The following is an 18,533-nucleotide window of genomic DNA, read 5'->3' on the forward strand; positions in this document are numbered from 1 at the left end:
CTATATTTTTCTCAGGTGCACAGCATAGTGATTTGAACTTTTTTACCTTACAATATGATCACTCCACTAATTCTAGTAATCACTTGTTGTGCAAATTTGTCACAATATTATTGACTATGTTCCCTTTCCCTGTTTTCACTGTTTCTATGAGTCTGTATTTGTTTTGTTTTGTTTGTTGATTTTTAAGAGTCCACATGTAAGTAAAACCATAGAGTATTTGTCTTTCTCTGTCTGATATTTCACTTAGCATAATACCCTCTAGAATCTATCTATGTTGTCACAAATGGCAAGATTTTATTCATTTTAATTGCTGTATAATATTCTATTGTGTAGATATACCACATCATCTTTATCCATTCACCTATCAAAGACACCTAGGTTGCCTCCCTATCTTGGCTGTTATATATAATGCTGCAGTTAACCTAGCAGTGCATATATCTTTTCAACTTAGTGTTTTTGTTTTCTTTGGATAAATACCTACAGGAGGAATTGTTGGGTCATATGGAATGATTCAGCTATTTTTAGCAGTAAATGACTTTTTTGAAAGATTTTATTTATTTTTAGAGAAGGGGAAGGGAAGGAGAAAGAGAGGGAGAGAAACATCAACGTGTGGTTGCCTCTTACTTTCTCCCCACTGGGGACCTGGCCTAAAACCCAGGCATGGGCCCTAACTGGGAATTGAACCAGTGACCCTTTGGTTCATAGGCAAGCACTCAATCCACTGAGCCATATCAGCCAGGGCAACAAACGACTTTTAAATGCTATCTGATAAATGTCCTCTCTCTCTCTTTATTAGATGTGCACGAATAGTCATAAATAAGTTAATGGTTATAAAAGTAAATGATTAATATAGGAAACCATAAAAATTCACAACTTGAGTTTAAAAGAAAACTCTATTAAGAGGATTTTTATTTAAAATAATAAACACTTAGGGGATGATACTTTCATAATAACTTCATTTAAAATTAGGGCATATTGCCTCCTTTATTTATCTAGAAACTATTTTACTGTATTTATTTGCTTCAAAATCTAAATTTGTCCAACCAATTTGATCCCTTTCCCTCTTTTTCAGTAAGCACAATATATTCTTCTTTTTTCATTTTGTAAACATTTTTTATCTAAACCATGAAAATATTGCAATGCTTCAGTAAGTTCGGTCTGAAGGGTGGCTGACCAGGTAAAGGGTGACAGCGGAGCTCCGTCTCTACTCCTCCTAAAACATGCATAAGCCCTTCTCTGCCCCATCCAAGAGGCAGGAAGTGGGGGTGCAGCTGTCCCTCTCTGTTACCTGAGACCCACAAAATCCCTTCTTTATCCCATCCAAGTGTCAGAGGGGAGGACGACGATGTGTCCCACCCTGCCTACAGCTGGATTAGTCCTTCTACACACCATCAAAGGGCTTTGCTGAGGTCTCTGAAGACACTTTTGATATCAGTCCAAGTTTTAGTAAATGTGAAAGGTTCTCTTAAGATTAGGTTTTTTGAAATGATGTAAAATTATTTAAGGTTTTGATTCAGTTTGTAGGCATAGTAATATAGCCTACAATACAAATACAATATCATACATTTAAAGTTCTTTACATTAAATAATAAACCTTAGGTAGAGCACATGAATATCCCCAAAATGTAGCTATATTGTGTTACTGTTATTAAGTGAGATATACATAAATATAATTTTAATATTTCTCCTTCATAATGATACAGGAAAAGCATTCTAAAAGTTCTGTTCACTGGTACTAGAAATGGTTTGGTAATTCTTTTAAATTGGTGTTTATTCTTAACTTCCATAATATTCCAAATGAGTTTGAGAAAATAATTTTTCCAGTGAGCCCCCTACAGTCAAGATAGGTGAATGCATATTAAGCACAACTGAGGTTTCATTTGCTCCTTTTACTTCCATATTTCAATATTAATAGGCTGCTTGGGTGATCTCAAAGATCGAGACTTACTCTGTCTTGAAGGGGTTTTTACAAAATATTTTGTAAGCGTGCACCTGTGCACAGGTGAGAGTAACTCGTCTGAGCTGAGAACGCTGGCACACAGAAGAAACACAGGCTTCAAAGACAAAAGAAATGTATTTGTAACATTTCATTATCCCTTTCCAAACTCTCCAAGTTCTGACTCCATTTCCCCAATTATTCCAGAAGCGGGCATGGTAAACTGGAGTCACTTCTCTGTTACCAGCCAGTCATTATATCCCACTGCTTTTCCCAATGAAGTATCTATTCCTGTCTCTTCCATTCTCAGTCTTGTTTTGTTCAGACCATCAGTCCTTTGTATGTAGTTTAACCTCAGCAATCATGTGTAATGCAAACTGAGACACTAATGAAAATAAACACAGGATGCTAAAAAATGTTATTTATTTATTTTAAATATATGTATTGATTGAAAATTGACTTTGTAAAATTTTGCAAAAAATATATATGTAAAAGTTTTGTTTTTAATTTTTTCATTTTTTAAAATCATATATATAGGAACACTATAACCCCTCCCCATCCAAAAGGGTAAAAAAAGCATAATCTAATACTGACTCAGGAAAACCAGGTGGCATAGACATCATATAGATGGCTAGGGATGGATGGATAGATCAACAATCACAGAGATCAGATATATAATTCAGTATACTATATATAATGTATAATAAGTATAATATGCAGGGGTGGGCCAAAGTAGATTAATAATAAGTAATGTAATATTAATGAACAATAATACAAGAATACTCCTAACTGTAACCCTGTTTTTGCCCCACCCCGATCAGCTGCGTACCACACTGAGTCACAAGCACTGTCCATGCTTCTGAAAAGCCCCTTTTCATGGACAACCCACTTTCACAGTCCCAAGGAAGTATTCTATTTTTCATAACACGTTCTCATACCAGGAAGCATAAAAACTTCCCTCTTAATCTCAGTATGCCTACATGGTGACTCTGGTGCTTCACATGCTGATTTTCTGACAAGCTGGCTTTCCAAAATTAGATAAGAACCTGTGGAGAGGAGCCATCAGACCTTCTACTTCCTGTCAGAGGAGAAGGTGAGACACAAAAATATAGCCCTTCTCTGCCAAGATTGCTGCTATCAGAACCCAGTCACCCTAGGTGACCACTGACTGCTTTAGCTAATCCCTTTCTTCCTGGACATAAATGAATGTTGGCCCTGGTCCTAAGATTTCTCCAGAGAAGTACTTCTAAAACTTAAAGTAATATGTAGATACCTTTAAAAGAGAACAATCACAGACTTCCAATTTGTAAACCAAGTTATTTTGAATTGAGACATTAAGAATTATTTTGAATTGAGACATTAAGTTTACATGAACAAGTAAAATAGAAAATAACTTCTTATGCCTGTGACTCTTAGACAGCTATAAATCAAAACTGATCCACAAATGAATACAATACAATACAATACAATGAAAACTTAATAATAAATTAGACTAATTTGATGGCACATGTTTCCTGCTAAAAAATCCCTATTAAACATGGATTCAGTATTGACTATTATAGGGCAAGTTAGGAACGAAGTAGGAACAAGTCAGAAAAGCTTCTCTGTGTTGTGTATAATGTAATGACTACCCTTTTTCTTCTTGACTACTGGCTGATCTCTGCAGGAATGACTTTGGGAATCACTGATATAAAATGTGTTGATTAGGAACATCCCAACTCTGTCTCCCCTAGGGACACAACAGGAGGTTTTTAGTTTTCTGTCACATCTTAATGCCACTAAATGGATCTGGCCACACAAATATGATCACAGAGTGCATAGAATCCAGGAAGTTTGGTCTGTTATTTCTGGAATCAGTCCACGGTGAACATGACAACCTAATATTTCTTGCCTTTAAATGTCTGAGCACTCTGAATACTGTTTGGCTCAGCACTGTTATTCCCAAGACTTGTTTCTAGTTTTCTTATCTGCTGGTCTATTTTGATTAGATATCTTTCTCTTATTCAAATTTAGTAAATTCCAACTTCATACATGTAACTGAGGGTATGAAGCATCTAAAACATTCTAAGACATTCTGAACTTAAGCTTTAAAGAAGAGGAATTTGGGAAATCGAGTATAAAAAGAAAGTTCTGACAACTTTATGTCATAATCATTAAAATATCTCTGCTTAGTTTTTTTTTTATTTTCTTCTTAGTTTTCAGATAGCATATCATAGTGGTTAAGAGTGTTGGTTTTATTCACAGAAAGATATGGGTTTAAATTCTAGTTCTGCTTTTTACCAACTCTCTATGGCCTTTAAAAAAATCATACAACTCTCAGCCTCAGGTTCCTCATTTCTTATATGTGAAAAGTAACATCTCATAAAGTTTTGTGTACATTGTGAATTGTGATGAAAAATATAAAATGTTTAATTCACTATTTAACACAAAGTAAGAGCTTAAAAGTATTAATAATTGATGATGATGATTAGTGTCAATGAAGATTGAATGAAGATGGAAATGAAGATGGAAAAAATGCAATAATCAGAGGTATTATTTATACATATTTTATTCGTGACAACTTTAATACAATTAAAGCCTTGATTTGAAGCATCTGCATTTAATTACTTAATATTATAAGTGACTGAAATAACATAAAACACTGATACAATTAAAACACAATTATAAAATATCAATCAGTGTTTTGTGTCTTTGAGTCTTATTTCAAATCAGAGGACTTGGAAACCTATGTTTCCAACCTGAGGTAGAGACATTATACTTCATTTCAGTTCAACAAATATTGTGTGCCTCTTACATGACTGGAATTGTCATGAGGACTGGGAGTCTGAGAAAAAGAAATAAGACAGTTTTATGTTTACAGGCATGCCTATGAAATGAGGAAGGAGACAGATATATACATGACTTCAGTGCCTACTCTATATGCCAAGTCAGACACCTGCACCAGTGTTATGGGAAGAGAGAGTCACCATATTGTACATCCAACAAAGTCAAAATTAAATTTTTCTGTCTTCTCAAAACTTGAGCTTCAATGTATCCTCTACCTACCATTTTGGACCTGCTTGCCTAAATGCTAGCTCGTCCATGGATATAGTTCACAAGTCCATCTTCACTTGGGGAATTTTTAAGTAATGCCACACTGGACGAAAGCCATGATAAAATTATAAATGACTAAATTATTATGACTATATTTTACTATAACTATATTTCATAATACTTTAGGAAGATGGTCCATTTTCTAAGTCAATCAGTCTAGAAAAGTAGAATAATCTTCCCCTTAGCTCTTCCCCATTTCCACATTTAATTTGGTGCTTAATTTAACTATCCCCACAGTAACTGCATTAGTTAGGGTCCTCTTGTATTCTTCTCTGTTGCAAGTCTCCAATGGATTTAACCTGCACATGCCCGGTTGAGTTTGCTTTATGTATCAAGATTTGCTTCAAGTCTCTTTCATCCTTCAATACTTTCAGTGGTTCATTAATGTCTACATCATAAAATCCAAATATAGTGGTGTTCAAGGAGCTTCTTAATTTTTAGCTTTGCATCCCACTGCCTTACTGTGCACTCCGTTCTTCAGAGAGCCTGGCTTTAGCAAAGTACCCCAACAAACCAGGAATATTCTAATCATTGTACTTTCCTTTACCCAAACTCCTCTATATCTCCTTTGCTTATTAAAATCTCATTCCTCCTTAAAATCAGATCAAGGACCTAAATTAACATTATTTTTCATCTTCTACTAAAGTCTTACAAGGGTTCCAATTTTGCAAATATGATATGAAGAAAGTTTTTCTAACATATTATAAGACATCATTATCTTATAGTAAATTATACTCCTAAGTTTCACAGTTTGTAATTTTACCATGGCTTGCTTTCTTTTCTTTTCCTTTCCTTTCCTTTCTTTTCTTTTCTTTTCTCTTTTCTTTTCTTTCTTTCTTCCTTCCTTTCTTTCTTTCTTTCTTTTCTTCTTTCTCTCTTCTTTCTTTCCTTCCTTCTTTCTTTAACATGTAAATGCCTTTTTATTTTTATTTTTTATTGAATTTATTGGGATGACTTTGGTTAATAAAATTATGTGGGTTTCAATGTACAATTCTATGTGGTAAACACATATTATATTATGTGTTTATGATACCAGCTCAAGTCTCCTTCTGTCACCATTTATTCCCCCTTTATGCTCTTCTACCACCCCATCCCCTTTGCCCTCTGGTAATCACCAGACTATTGTCTCTCTATGAGAGGTTTTTTGGGGAAGGTTGTTTTTTGTTTGTTTGTTTATTTTGCTTAATTCCTTCCTGTATTTTACCCAGCCCCACAATACCCTCCCCTCTGACAGCTGTCCACCTGCTTTCTATCTATGAGTCTGCTTCTATTTTGTTTGTTAATTTCATTCCTTAGATTACACATATATGTAAAATCATATGGTGCTTGTCTTTTTCTGACTGGCTATTTCACTTAGCAAAATTCTCTCCAGGTCTAGCCTTGCTGTCACAAAAAGTAAGATTTCCTTCTTTTTTTAAAGCAGATTAGTATTCCATTGTATAAATGTAACACAGCTTTCTCAGTTACCCATTTACTGGTGGGCACTGGGTCTGCTTCCAAATCTTGGCTATTGCAAATAACACTGCTATGTATATAGGGGTGCATATATTCTTTTCAATTAGTGTTTTGGGTTTCTTTAGACATATTCCCAAAAGTAGAATTGCTAAGTCATAAGGCAGTTGCATTTTTAAATTTTTGAGATAACTCCATACTGCTTTCCACAATGACTGCACTAGTCTGCATTCCCACAAACAAAGCACTAGGGTTCCCTTTCCTCCACATCCTCACCAACAATTGTTTGTTGGTTTATTGATGATAGTCATTCTGACAAGTGTGAGGTTGTATCTCACTGTGGTTTTAACTTGCATTTCTCTGATGGTTAGTGACTTTGGGCATCTTTTCATATGTCTATTGCCCATTTGCATAATGGCTTTATTTAGGAAAAAAATCCCTGGATGAAGATAACTGTGGACTCTACCCCTGTATTAGGCAGTATCTAGACCAGCAGTTTTCAATCTTTTTCATCTCATGGTTCGCATAAACTAATTATCAAAATTCTGCACCACACCAAAAATATCTGCCAATCTGACAAAAAATTCGTAATTTAGACTATTTACAAAAAATACTGATAGTAATAGTTTTTACCTACTCACTTTGCTCCAAACGACTTTTTAATAAATCTGGTGCTTATATAGGATTTCTGGTACAAAGAATTAACCAATCAACTCAACCTTATTATGTGATATAACCAGTAAGATACAATTCTACTATATGACCTATGTATTTATGTTTCAAGACAGGGCATTCACACTGGACAGCTACTGTTGTGTTGACTGCTGTCATTTATCTATTTGTCAATCTAAGGGAAAAGAGGTCAGTGCCCCTGATTAAGTAGTCAGCTATTACTCGTTTAAAAAATTCTTGTGACACAGTGGTTGAAAATCACTGATCTAGAGAAAGAAATTCAACCCAGCAAGTATCTACCCATTCTTTCAATAGGTGGAGGCTTCTCTGTCCAGACAAGGTTCCCTACAGTCTATTCCCCTGCAACCTTTTAGTTTTAAATGGTCTAGTAGTCTACCTTCTACATTTCACACTCAGCAAAGTGCTCTAGTACACACTGGCAAAAGAATTCCACATTGCACATTTTCCCACTGTCTGTCCTCTCTTCTTTTCTACATGGAATGTGAGTTTCTGCCCCTTTAATGCTACTTGATTCTTGTTAATGAATAAAGATACATTCTTTTCCTGCTGTACAGATTTACTTCATGTAAATAATAAATTTATTAAATTAATGAATAAATTTACTCCATTCCTAATCAGAAATATATTCCAATCTCCAGCCTTTTCTTTATGACCACAGGGCACTTTATGATAACAGGATACTGGGATCACTCTCAAACATCTTTATTATATAAACTATTAATATTTATTATGTAATATGTTGTATTATATAATTTGAGCATTATAATTGCATGCAACATGAAAGTTAGAAAAACAGAAGTAAATCAGCCTTATTTCCATTACACAGAAACAACTGCTGTCAACATGCCAGCATGTTCTTTTAGTATTTCTTTGCTATTTTTCTAGCTTATCACAAAGTAAATAAAACGCAAGACTGACAGTAGCTTCTGGAGAATCCCCAACATCATAGAATAAGCTGGGTGTAAAATAGTCTATTTTGTAGAGTGGTAGCCTAGTAAAATGTTAAGCTTGCTACCTGCTAAAAACATCTCTACAGTAATCATCTTGTCACTGATTGGACCCCCTCTCAGCTTTGGCCTAATGGATAGCAAGCTATCATTTCTATTTCCATTTCTATGTGCTTATATATGTTTAAGTTTGGTGTATTGACACACATAAATGAATTAGCACATTTTATTGATTCTAAGATGCAAATTTCTCCATATTTTAACATGCTTAAATTATTATGAACCTGTCAAATGATAGTGTATAATAGAGTAATTGTTTTTTTTTCTTTCTTTACAAGCAGCACATAAAATAATGATGCATTTAAAAATTAATGCATCTTGACTGGTGTGAAGTGGTATCTCATTGCGGTTTTAATTTGCATCTCTCTGATAGCTAGCAATACTGAGCATCTTTTCATGTGTCTCTGGATCTTCTGTATGTCCTCATACCAGTCAGAATGGCCATCATAAACAAAACAACAAACAACAAGTGTTGGAGAGGTTGTGGAGAAAAGGGAACCCCAGGGCACTGTTGGTGGGATTATAGACTGGTACATCCATTATTGGAAAACAGTACGGAATTTCTTCAGAAAACTAAAAATGTATCTGCCTTTTGACCCAGCAATTCCACTGCTAGGATCATATCCTAAGAACCCTGAAACACCAATCCAAAAGAACCTATGCACCTCAATGTTCATAGCAGCACAATTTGCAATAACCAAGTGTTGGAAGCAACCTAGGTGCCCATCAGTAAATAAATGGATCAAAGAACTATGGTACATTTACACAATGGAATTCTATGCAGCAGAAAGAAAGAAGGAGCTCCTACCCTTTGTAACAGCATGGATGGAACTGGAGAGCATTATGCTAAGTGAAATAAACCAGGCGACGAAAGACAAATGCCATATAATCTCACCTTTAACAGGAACTTAATCAACAAAACAAGCACTCAAGCAAAATATAACCAAAAACATTGAAATAGAGAACAGGCTGACAGTGATCAGAGGGGAGGGAATTTCAGGGGAAAAGAGGAAGGATTTGCAGGACCAAGTATAAAGGTCACATCGACAAAAACAAGGGTAGGGTGGAAATGGGAGGTAGGTGAGGAGGGCTGGGGGGTGGGCTGGGCTGGGAATAAAAGGCAAAAAAACTGTATTTGAATAATTAAAATAAAAATAAATAAAAAATAAAAAATAAAGATCAGTGCATCTTAAGTTCTACATAAATTATGTTTTGTAGAACATTTGAGGAGCTATGAGCAATTTCTAGTTCTACATAGTACCCTTCTACTTTTGTGGGTATGAAAAGAAAAAAGCAATGTATAGTAAATAAATATTTTGAAGTAAAGCCTACATTTTGTTAAATAATATTTAGGTACTTTTAAACACTACAGACATATAAATATACATAAACTTTCAGTGGAAAATTCAGCTGCATCTACAAAAAATTAAATATAGTTTTTGCACAGTTCTAATTTCAAAATATCTCCTTTATAAATATCTGAAACTATGTGCAAGTATGCTCATGAACCATTGTCTAGAATTGAAAAAAATAGAAATAATCTATACACCAGTACATGAGTAATGGTGTACTACATTAAACATCTGCAGTTAATTTAAAAAATAAAATACTGTGCATACATTTTAAAAATAAGTTATACATATGAACAAACATAAAAACATATCTAGCAAATAATATCAAGTATAATAATAAGACATAATGGTATAGTAATATGTTTACATATGCAAAAATTTTGAGAGAAGATAGTTACCAAACCATTCATAGTAGGTAAAGGACAAGGGTCAGATTATGAAGAACTTTTGTTTTTATTTGTTACTTTTGTATTACTTGAACAATTTATAATGATAATTTGTAATTAGAAAATAAAAATATGTTTTTCTTCACACAAAATTGGGGGGGAAAGAAAGAACTTCGTATTCAAAGAATGATTAGTTATTCAATTACATAAAACAGTCTCAGAAGACAAAAATAATTTACAAGTCACAATGTGGTGCGTAAAACCTGGTTTGGTTTGTAAAATTAAAAGCTAAATAGCCATGTAAAATGGGAACAATAAGAAAGATATCACAGTAAAGATTTAAAGTGAGTATAAGATTCAAAGTTTACTGTGTAAATTTAAAAGAAAGTTCACATAAACTGCCTCACGTATAAAACTGACTTCGAAGTGCCACCTTACAATTTAGCGGTCATACTAGGTGATAATTCCTGGAAGAAACTACCTGAATTCTGAAACCTATCATAGACTCTCTACATGGAAACTACCCAACTGGTTATTTACAGAAAGATTGAGACACAATGTATTTGGTAATTAAAGTCCCTTGGAAAATGAACAGAAGTCAGGTTAGTGTCTTTTTACTCCATCTTAAATTTATGTGAATCGCCCTGGCTGGTATGGCTCAGTGGATTGAGCATCAACCTGCAAATCAAAGGGTCACAAGTTTAATTTTTAGTCAAGGCTCATGTCTGAGTTGTGGGCCAGGTTGCCAGTAGGGGGCATGAGAGAGGCAACCACACATTGATGTTTCTCTCCCTCTCTCTCTCTTCCTCCCTTCCCGTCTGTCTAAAAATAAAATAAAATAAATATTTAAAAATATTATGTGAATAATTATAATCTAGGGTCAAAAAATCACATTGTGCAATTATTTCAACCTTTAAATTTTCTTTCACTGTACATATCCAAATCTGGATTTTGAACAGTTAAGTCCTTTGTTTACCTAGAATAAATATGTTATCTGAAAACAGATAAGCTTATCTCTTATAAATTACAAAAGCTTTTAATTTTCTCACTTTGGGTGATTAAACCAGATGATAATCCAAGACTCAAAGTATTTTAGAGTTAAAATGTCTTTAAGAAACCATCTGCTTCATTATGTTAATTATGCTGTTTTTATGCTAGCATACTCAATAATATTTTCCTGCTTAGAGTTAAAATGATTTGAGGAGAAATATATTAATTTACATATTAGGTATAATTCATGTTCTGAAGCAAAATGGCCTCATAAAAACTTCCTTATTGATGATAATTTATCTTATTATTTAAAACTTTTAAATGTTAACTATTTATAATACTATATCTTTAGTGATTAATTTCAAATTTAACTCACTATCAAAATATACTTATTTGTAATGTTAGGAACCTCAACTCTAATCTGGATCAAAGGTGACTGGTGTTTGATGATCTGTGTAGGTAATAATTAAAATTGGGGCAAATAAAGTAAGATAAACTGTCACTAGGTCAGTCACGAACAGACACTCCGAATAGGAGCAGGTATCTGCTAAGAGGGATAATTCAAGTCTGCACACCAGATCCCAGGCTGTCAGAAGCAACATGCCAAACACCTTATGATTCAGAGGCACTAAAAGAGTTTCAGGTAGAGGCAATGTGATGCCTAAGAATTTAATTAGTAGTGAAACTCTCTGATGGCATCTGTACTGGTCAACTGTGCCTTTGCTCTCAAATCAACCCACTCTCTGCCTTCTCCTTAACTGTTCGACATTATAAGGAACATTACCCTTGGTTCTGTGTAGATCTGTTCAGTGGCAGACATTGTCAAATACTGGATGGCATTGTTATTAAGTCATAACAACTAAGATTTATAGAGAAGTGTACAACTTACAAGTACATCTTCATATAGTATCTGCAACTTACTGTGGGCTAATATGTCTTGTGTATAAATATTAAAAGAAATAGATGTATGAATCATATTTCATCATACATATCTGCTATAATGTACCAGTAGGTGCTTGCTAAGAATGAAAAAAAATAATAGAAATTTCCTCTGTTTTCACTGTTTCTCGAATCAGGCTACTTCTATATAGGGTATTTTTTCTAAACATCGGTGATGACTCTGGAAGTTCATGGAGATGGAAGTCGTAACAAATAATAACCATCACACCCTGGCCTTCAGGTGGACGAGAACCCACAGCACACACATGGGAAAAGGTTTCACAGTGGGGGGACTCAATGTCATGCATCTCTCCTAAATTGTTAGAAAATCCCTCTTGCATAAGGTATTGTTGGTGACAGATTTCAAAATTTTCTGGAAAATTAGGAACGCATTCTCATCCAATACATTTTAGTTTTGATGTATGATGGCAACGATCGTGCACTACACCTCCCAAATAGGATGCACAAAAGCATAAATTAGACTACATGATTTTGGATAGTGTCTTAGTTTTATAGATCTTGGGAGTTTCTTAATATTCTTTATGTGATTACAGTTCTTATATTGGGCAAAGTATATCACCCTTCTAAAATGTCTTCTCATACATTCTTTCTACAAAATTCTAACTCCTTTTATATTTTCCATAATTTCTCTTATTATATGCACTATTGTATCAAGACATTCTAATCTTTATTTAAATATATACAAAGCAAGAGGCAGTAAACATAAGTATACCAATTTAAGATTTAATTTTTTATCTTAAATTGTTTCACTTTATTTATATTTTATAGACTATTCATCTGGGGTTCACTTGCCATCAGATAGCCTACTTCTGTCTCCATGTCCTATTTGCCCTCCTTGGCTCTGGTATTCCTCAAAGTTCTATCTTCTGCCAATATTGAATATTTATCTGCATTTGCTGTCCCACATCTCACCCTTTGACAAAGCCACTGAAGTCTTCTTATACAGATTTCTCACTGTCCAACAACACAACTGCAATGTTGGTTCACGAGTAATATCAAGCAGTTTGGCTCTGCTGCTAAAGCGTAGCAATTTCCTCTCACTGATAGGAATTCCCAAACAAGCTAAATACTACCATTGGGCGGAATCAATTTCTCTGCTTTGCCTTAGGGAAATGAGTGCCCCTTGAGTTACCCTAGTTGTATTTTTATCTTCTGTTTTTGAGAGTGTTTAATCCCACTGCCAGTCCAGCCTGTCTGTCTGGTTTTAACATGAAAGTGTTTTATCTTACTGGTTTCAGCAGTATATTTCCCTTCTCAAAAGTGTGTAACTCATCTAGAACTCATGTTTCAATTTATGAGAAAACTTTCTTATTAAGTCAAACCATTTCTTCTGTGCTCCTTTTCTGAAGCTTAGAGTTTCTTACACTTGAATTCCTGCACTTCAACTCATGATTATATTACATTGTTCAAAAGTTTGTTAGTCAAGTGAAGAAATTCTTCCTCAGCTTCAGTTATGCCAGACAACAAATAAGGATGTTGCTCATCGGGACTTTTTAAAAGTTGATTCATGAACAAATGATATGTAAATATTAATAGTTTTTTAGGGTATATTATTAATGAACTACCAGAAGTTAAATTGTTTAATAATTGTTGCTTTGGTTATGTACTAGTTTTTTGTTATATATATAAACAGTACTCATAGTTCTTTCCCTTAGCAAATGTATCTGCTTTTTCATTTATTGAAGGTCTCAGTCCAGCAGACACCTAGAGATTGGTTAAGCATTTTCATGGAATTGAACATGAATTTTTCTAAGTACTACTTATATTTATTTAGGTTACTCTTTCACATAAAAATGACACAGCACTCATCTATAAATAATAATATGAAAGTCTCAGATTAACTATCATATAATAACTTACTATGTTTTCTTCATCCTCTTAGGCTATCGCAGCCCCCACTGGTGTCTGACCCCAGCAGACAGAGGACTGTGTAAAGCTAACGAGAGAAGATTCTACTATGATTCAGTTACTAGGATGTGTCTCCCATTTAATTACAGTGGATGTGGAGGGAATGAAAACAATTTTACTTCCCAAAGATCATGTTGGAGGGCGTGCAGAAAAGGTAGAAAAGACGTTCTTCCCATTAATTCACTAATGTTTAAGAAAACAATTTTATTGAAATAATAAATTAATTTTAATCTATGAAAAATATGAAATTAGCTCTATTTATTATAAGAAGAACCAAGGTGTTATAATTTATCTAATAAATGTTCCCTTTTCTACTACATTAAGATAATATTGCTGGATATTACCTGTAATTTCTCTTAATGTATCTTTATAGAAAAATACTTAATTAAAAATAATTTTATTCTTTTAATATTTACATACTAAATTTTCATTTTAAAGGATTATACTAATATATTTAAGCTTTTTATAATGCACAAAATTAAGTATTTTCTTCTGAATATAAAATTACACATTTATAGAATAGTGTTAATTATGTAAATAAAGTAATCTATATTCCACCTGCCATATACAGCCACATCTTTATATTTTTAATAAAATGATCATGTACATCTAACTGAAAGTAAATAATAAACATAAACATGTTTATTCATTCTAGCTAACTTTTATATATGCGAAGTGACTTCCTTAGAAATAGGTTGCCCTATACAAAGATGTAGACAAAATAAAGGCTTTTAAACTAATCACACTTGTTATGTTAAATATTAAAAGATAATGAGGACATTTTAGATAAAGTAACACAATAAATCATTTTATCATGTATAAATTTGTTTCTTTTCATTTTGTAGGTTTCATCAAAAGAATATCAAAAGGAAGATTCACTAAAGTTAAAAGAAAAAGAAAGAAGCATTCAGTGGAAATAGGATATCATTACAACATCTAAACATTTTAGATGAAGCTTTTCACTATGATTTCTATTTTTTAAATCCTTTTTAATTAATATTTTCATGAATTTCTTATGCACATGTTACCTGTTATTAATACATTTTTATCACCATTCCTTTTCTAATCTAGTCAAATTGTTTATTCTAGGGCTATAATTTATTAACTGACTACTATGAATTTATTTATTCTCTTGACTTCTTTCTGTTTACCATTTGACTACCCCAGACTGCTGGCCACATCAAATAAATCTGTTTTTCCTTTTTTGGTCATCATCTATTTCATAATGTTACTTATTTGTTTTGTTCATATATGTACACATAATATACAGGAGGATAATCTCCTGTATAGCCCATGCTCAGAGTAAGAAATACAGCCATTAAAAAACAAGCACTTTCAGATTTTCACATCTAAAATGGTGACAAGCACCTTCTTCTGATAAAGACTACTCACTTGTGAATTTGGAAAGACCTGATAACAGCAGAATTCTATCATGTGTTACCCTCCCTAGACATACTTCTTTTATATTAACCATACATCAGTGGATCTTGAGCCAAACCATATTTGAACAAAGAGTCATTTCTGTCATGTGCCAGCCTGATTTTGTCTGATTTAACTTTCTTTTTGCCCATTAATGACCCTTTATATCAATAAAGGTGGTTGAAAAAAATATGTGTTAAATACAGATCATGATAAGAAGAAACTTCCTAGGAAAGGGAAGTTTTTAATTGCAAGCTAAAGGACATTTTGCTTATGTACTTCCTAATTTTGTTGTTTAATAAAATTTTTTTCTTACCAAAAGTATTTAAACCTCCTTAATTAAACCTGTTCATTCATCATTAGGTTTTGTGCGTGCAACAAGTAATTCTTACTTTAAAAAAAGGCATGTTATTTCTATAGAAGAGGAAAAGAAAATTATCAGAAAGGTTCTACTAGAAAATTCACACACTGTTCACTCTCAGAGCTTTAGCATTTCTCTGGAGTTAATTCACTAATTCCAGATCTGCACTTTTCCTTCTCTGCTGAGCTGCACACAATCTGGCATCTCAACAGCCTCTTAGACATTTCAGTTTCTGTACTGTTCATGTCACACTTCACATTTAAATTTGAACTTGTCATCTAGAAACAACTAATCACTTCATCCATTTAGTTTTGCTTAGCAACCACTCTCTAGCAACAGTGTCATTATTCTTTCTGTTCATCAGACTTGAAAGATTGAACCCAACTTTTATTTCATATTTTCTCTTATATTCTACATCTAATCAGTTCCAAATCAGTATTACTTCCTTTTTCATAAAGTTCACCCAACTCCCAGGTTTTTTACCTCTACTGTATTCTTCACTTCAGTATTGATCATTCTTATGAATTAATTTTGTATATTTCTCCACTACTCAAAATCCTTCAAGGACTCACTTTTTGGCACTTAATCCCACCCTATTCCCCATGATTTAATTTCAAGGTATGAAATACCTTCTTCAATTTAGTTAAATGGCATTCACTATTCACTGAGTATATCTTTAATTACCCAGCTTATGCATGCTGATTTCCTATTGAAACATCTGATATACTCCAGACCATTCTTCTGAAGTCAGGGTCCAGCTGATATAAACTGTAAAATCCAGCTGATGTTTCACGACAATATGAAAAGTACTAGCATACATTTACAAATCTTTTTCATCCCACAGCATAAAACTTACATCATTACAAAATAGTATTAATTTGTTCACCTAAGACAAATTTTAAATCTTTAATTTAAATATCCAACACATACGTAACTGACTTAAAATGACAATTTGAGACTTTTGGAAATCAAAATCCTTTGTAAATTCTGTTCTGTTATCATTTATACATGGATAGTAATAGCTTTGAAAAAAGGGTAAAGTCTCCTTAGGTCAAATAGCAAGTTGCCACCAAGGACATATAAACAGCACACTGGTGAATTTGATACCAATAGATGCCTGTCTGGACTAAGGACAGGAAATGGAGGGGCTGCCCAGGAGGTGCAGCTGGAGCCACTTCTGCACCTAGCCGTACTCCTCATCATGACACTGAGGGCATGGCGAGTGGCCAGACAATAGCTTCACAAACTACCCAGGGTCATGACAAGGATGTAGAATTGTAAGGAAGTTTTTCACTGAGAACATGCAAGGCTAGAAAGATAATTCAATAGGGGGAGAACCCTCCTACTCACTGCTAGTACCTGATTGGGTGTGATACCAGGGAAGGCGGACACATGGGCCACAGAGGTCAGAATGCCAACAGGGAGAGGTGCTAGACCAAAGAAGCCTGTCAGTCTAGCCTGGGGAAAAATAGGGATTGGTCAAGGGGTGGACCTTTCCAGAGCAGGCAGAAGTCTGGAAACTTAATTGGTCATTATGAGGAAGCACCTGGTGCATACCATATCTGAAACTAATATAAACCCAAGAAAACAAAGGAAACTCTCTTGCTTATGGCCTGCCCTCTCCATGGGCCATGTGACTGTAGTGTGGCCCATGGCCTCCAGGAAGAAGTCTCTCTCTTGCTGACCTCAGAGCATTCACCAGTGCCTTTGCCAGCTCCACCACCCAGGTGCATGGGGCCTTACTGCTAGAAGCCACATTACCAGTGGTGGTGCCGGCACCACATGCAGACTCCAGGAGGGAGCCTGAAGCTGTACAGAAGCTGGGAATAAACTAAGCTACCTGGAGGACCACTTAGCTGCCTTGGGCTCCAAAGGATTATACTTTAAAATGAAGCAGGAACTCTGGGCACTGCTTTTTGTTTGTTTGTTTTTTCTGGGGATGGTGGGGATTTGTCTGTGTGTTATGGACAAGATGAGCCTGATGACTGAGAGTCCCCCATCCTTCCATCTTTGTGCATTTGAACAAAAATCCTTTCTGTTCTCACCAGCCTCTGCCTCCAGAGTTTGCCTTTTGATGGCAGAAGGTAGCTGAACCCCTTTTTAGTTTGGTGACAAATTGACTAATTGTTTTCTCTAATAAACATTCAAGACTTCATTATTTAGTCAGATAAAACTTATATCAAGCCCTGGCTGGTGTAGCTCAGTGGACTGAGCATGGGCCTGTGAACCAAAGGGTCACCAGTTCAATTCCCAGTCATGGCAGCTGTCTGGGTTGTGGGCCAGATCCCCAGATAGGGGTGTGTGAGAGACAACCACACATTGACATTTCTCTCCCTTTCTCCTTCCTTTCCCTTCTCTCTAAAAATAAATGAATAAAATCTTTTTTTAAAAAAGCTTATGTCAAGATGGCTTCAGTATTTAATGCATGCAGATATTATTTTTACTGTGTTTTTAAACAAAACTGGCAGTACTGTCTTGTTTTGTTTTGCAAATCAAATGCATCTAAATGTAAATTTATAAAGGATTACATAATATAGTATGCACCTATTTTTACATACTTTATCTCTGTTCAAAATTTTAAAGAGTCATTTCTAAAAACTTTTCAAATGATTGTATATTTTACACTATAAAAAATATATAGTATTTTGAATAATAAAGTATGATTGTTGTATTCATGAAGTTTCTCATAGTTCAAAAATAATGTAGTGTTCTTCAGTTATCACAAAGATAAAATGTCCAAAGACAAAGATAAAAAATGTTCTACCAGACCCAATAAATTTTACCTTCTTTAATTTGAATTTCCTAATAATTCCCTTTTAATTACAAATGTGCATCTCTGTTATGTTTCATATTTATCACACAAATTAGTATACTATGCTTTATAGTCCACATAGTCTACATTTACTTCATTATGTTTATAATTCTACAAATCATCTCATATAATTTTATAAATATGACATATATATACATAAATAT

The 18,533-nt window shown here is 34.1% G+C and overlaps 1 protein-coding gene across 1 annotated transcript in view; it reads left to right on the top strand.

The window, feature by feature from the left end:
- Window positions 1–15,520, top strand: part of TFPI (tissue factor pathway inhibitor) — a 50,644-nt gene extending 35,124 nt beyond the window's left edge. Inside the window, exons 7-8 of the mRNA XM_045818936.1 lie at window positions 13,752–13,931; window positions 14,623–15,520. Of these exons, the coding sequence (XP_045674892.1) occupies window positions 13,752–13,931; window positions 14,623–14,717 (275 nt within the window). The 3' untranslated portion in view covers window positions 14,718–15,520. The remainder of the gene's footprint in view (window positions 1–13,751; window positions 13,932–14,622) is intronic.
- The last annotated feature ends 3,013 nt before the right edge of the window (window positions 15,521–18,533 follow it).

Source organism: Phyllostomus hastatus, unplaced genomic scaffold, assembly GCF_019186645.2.
Source record: "Phyllostomus hastatus isolate PE091 unplaced genomic scaffold, TTU_PhHast_1.1 phas_contig_1, whole genome shotgun sequence".
In the NCBI taxonomy this organism is placed as follows: Eukaryota; Metazoa; Chordata; class Mammalia; order Chiroptera; family Phyllostomidae; genus Phyllostomus; species Phyllostomus hastatus.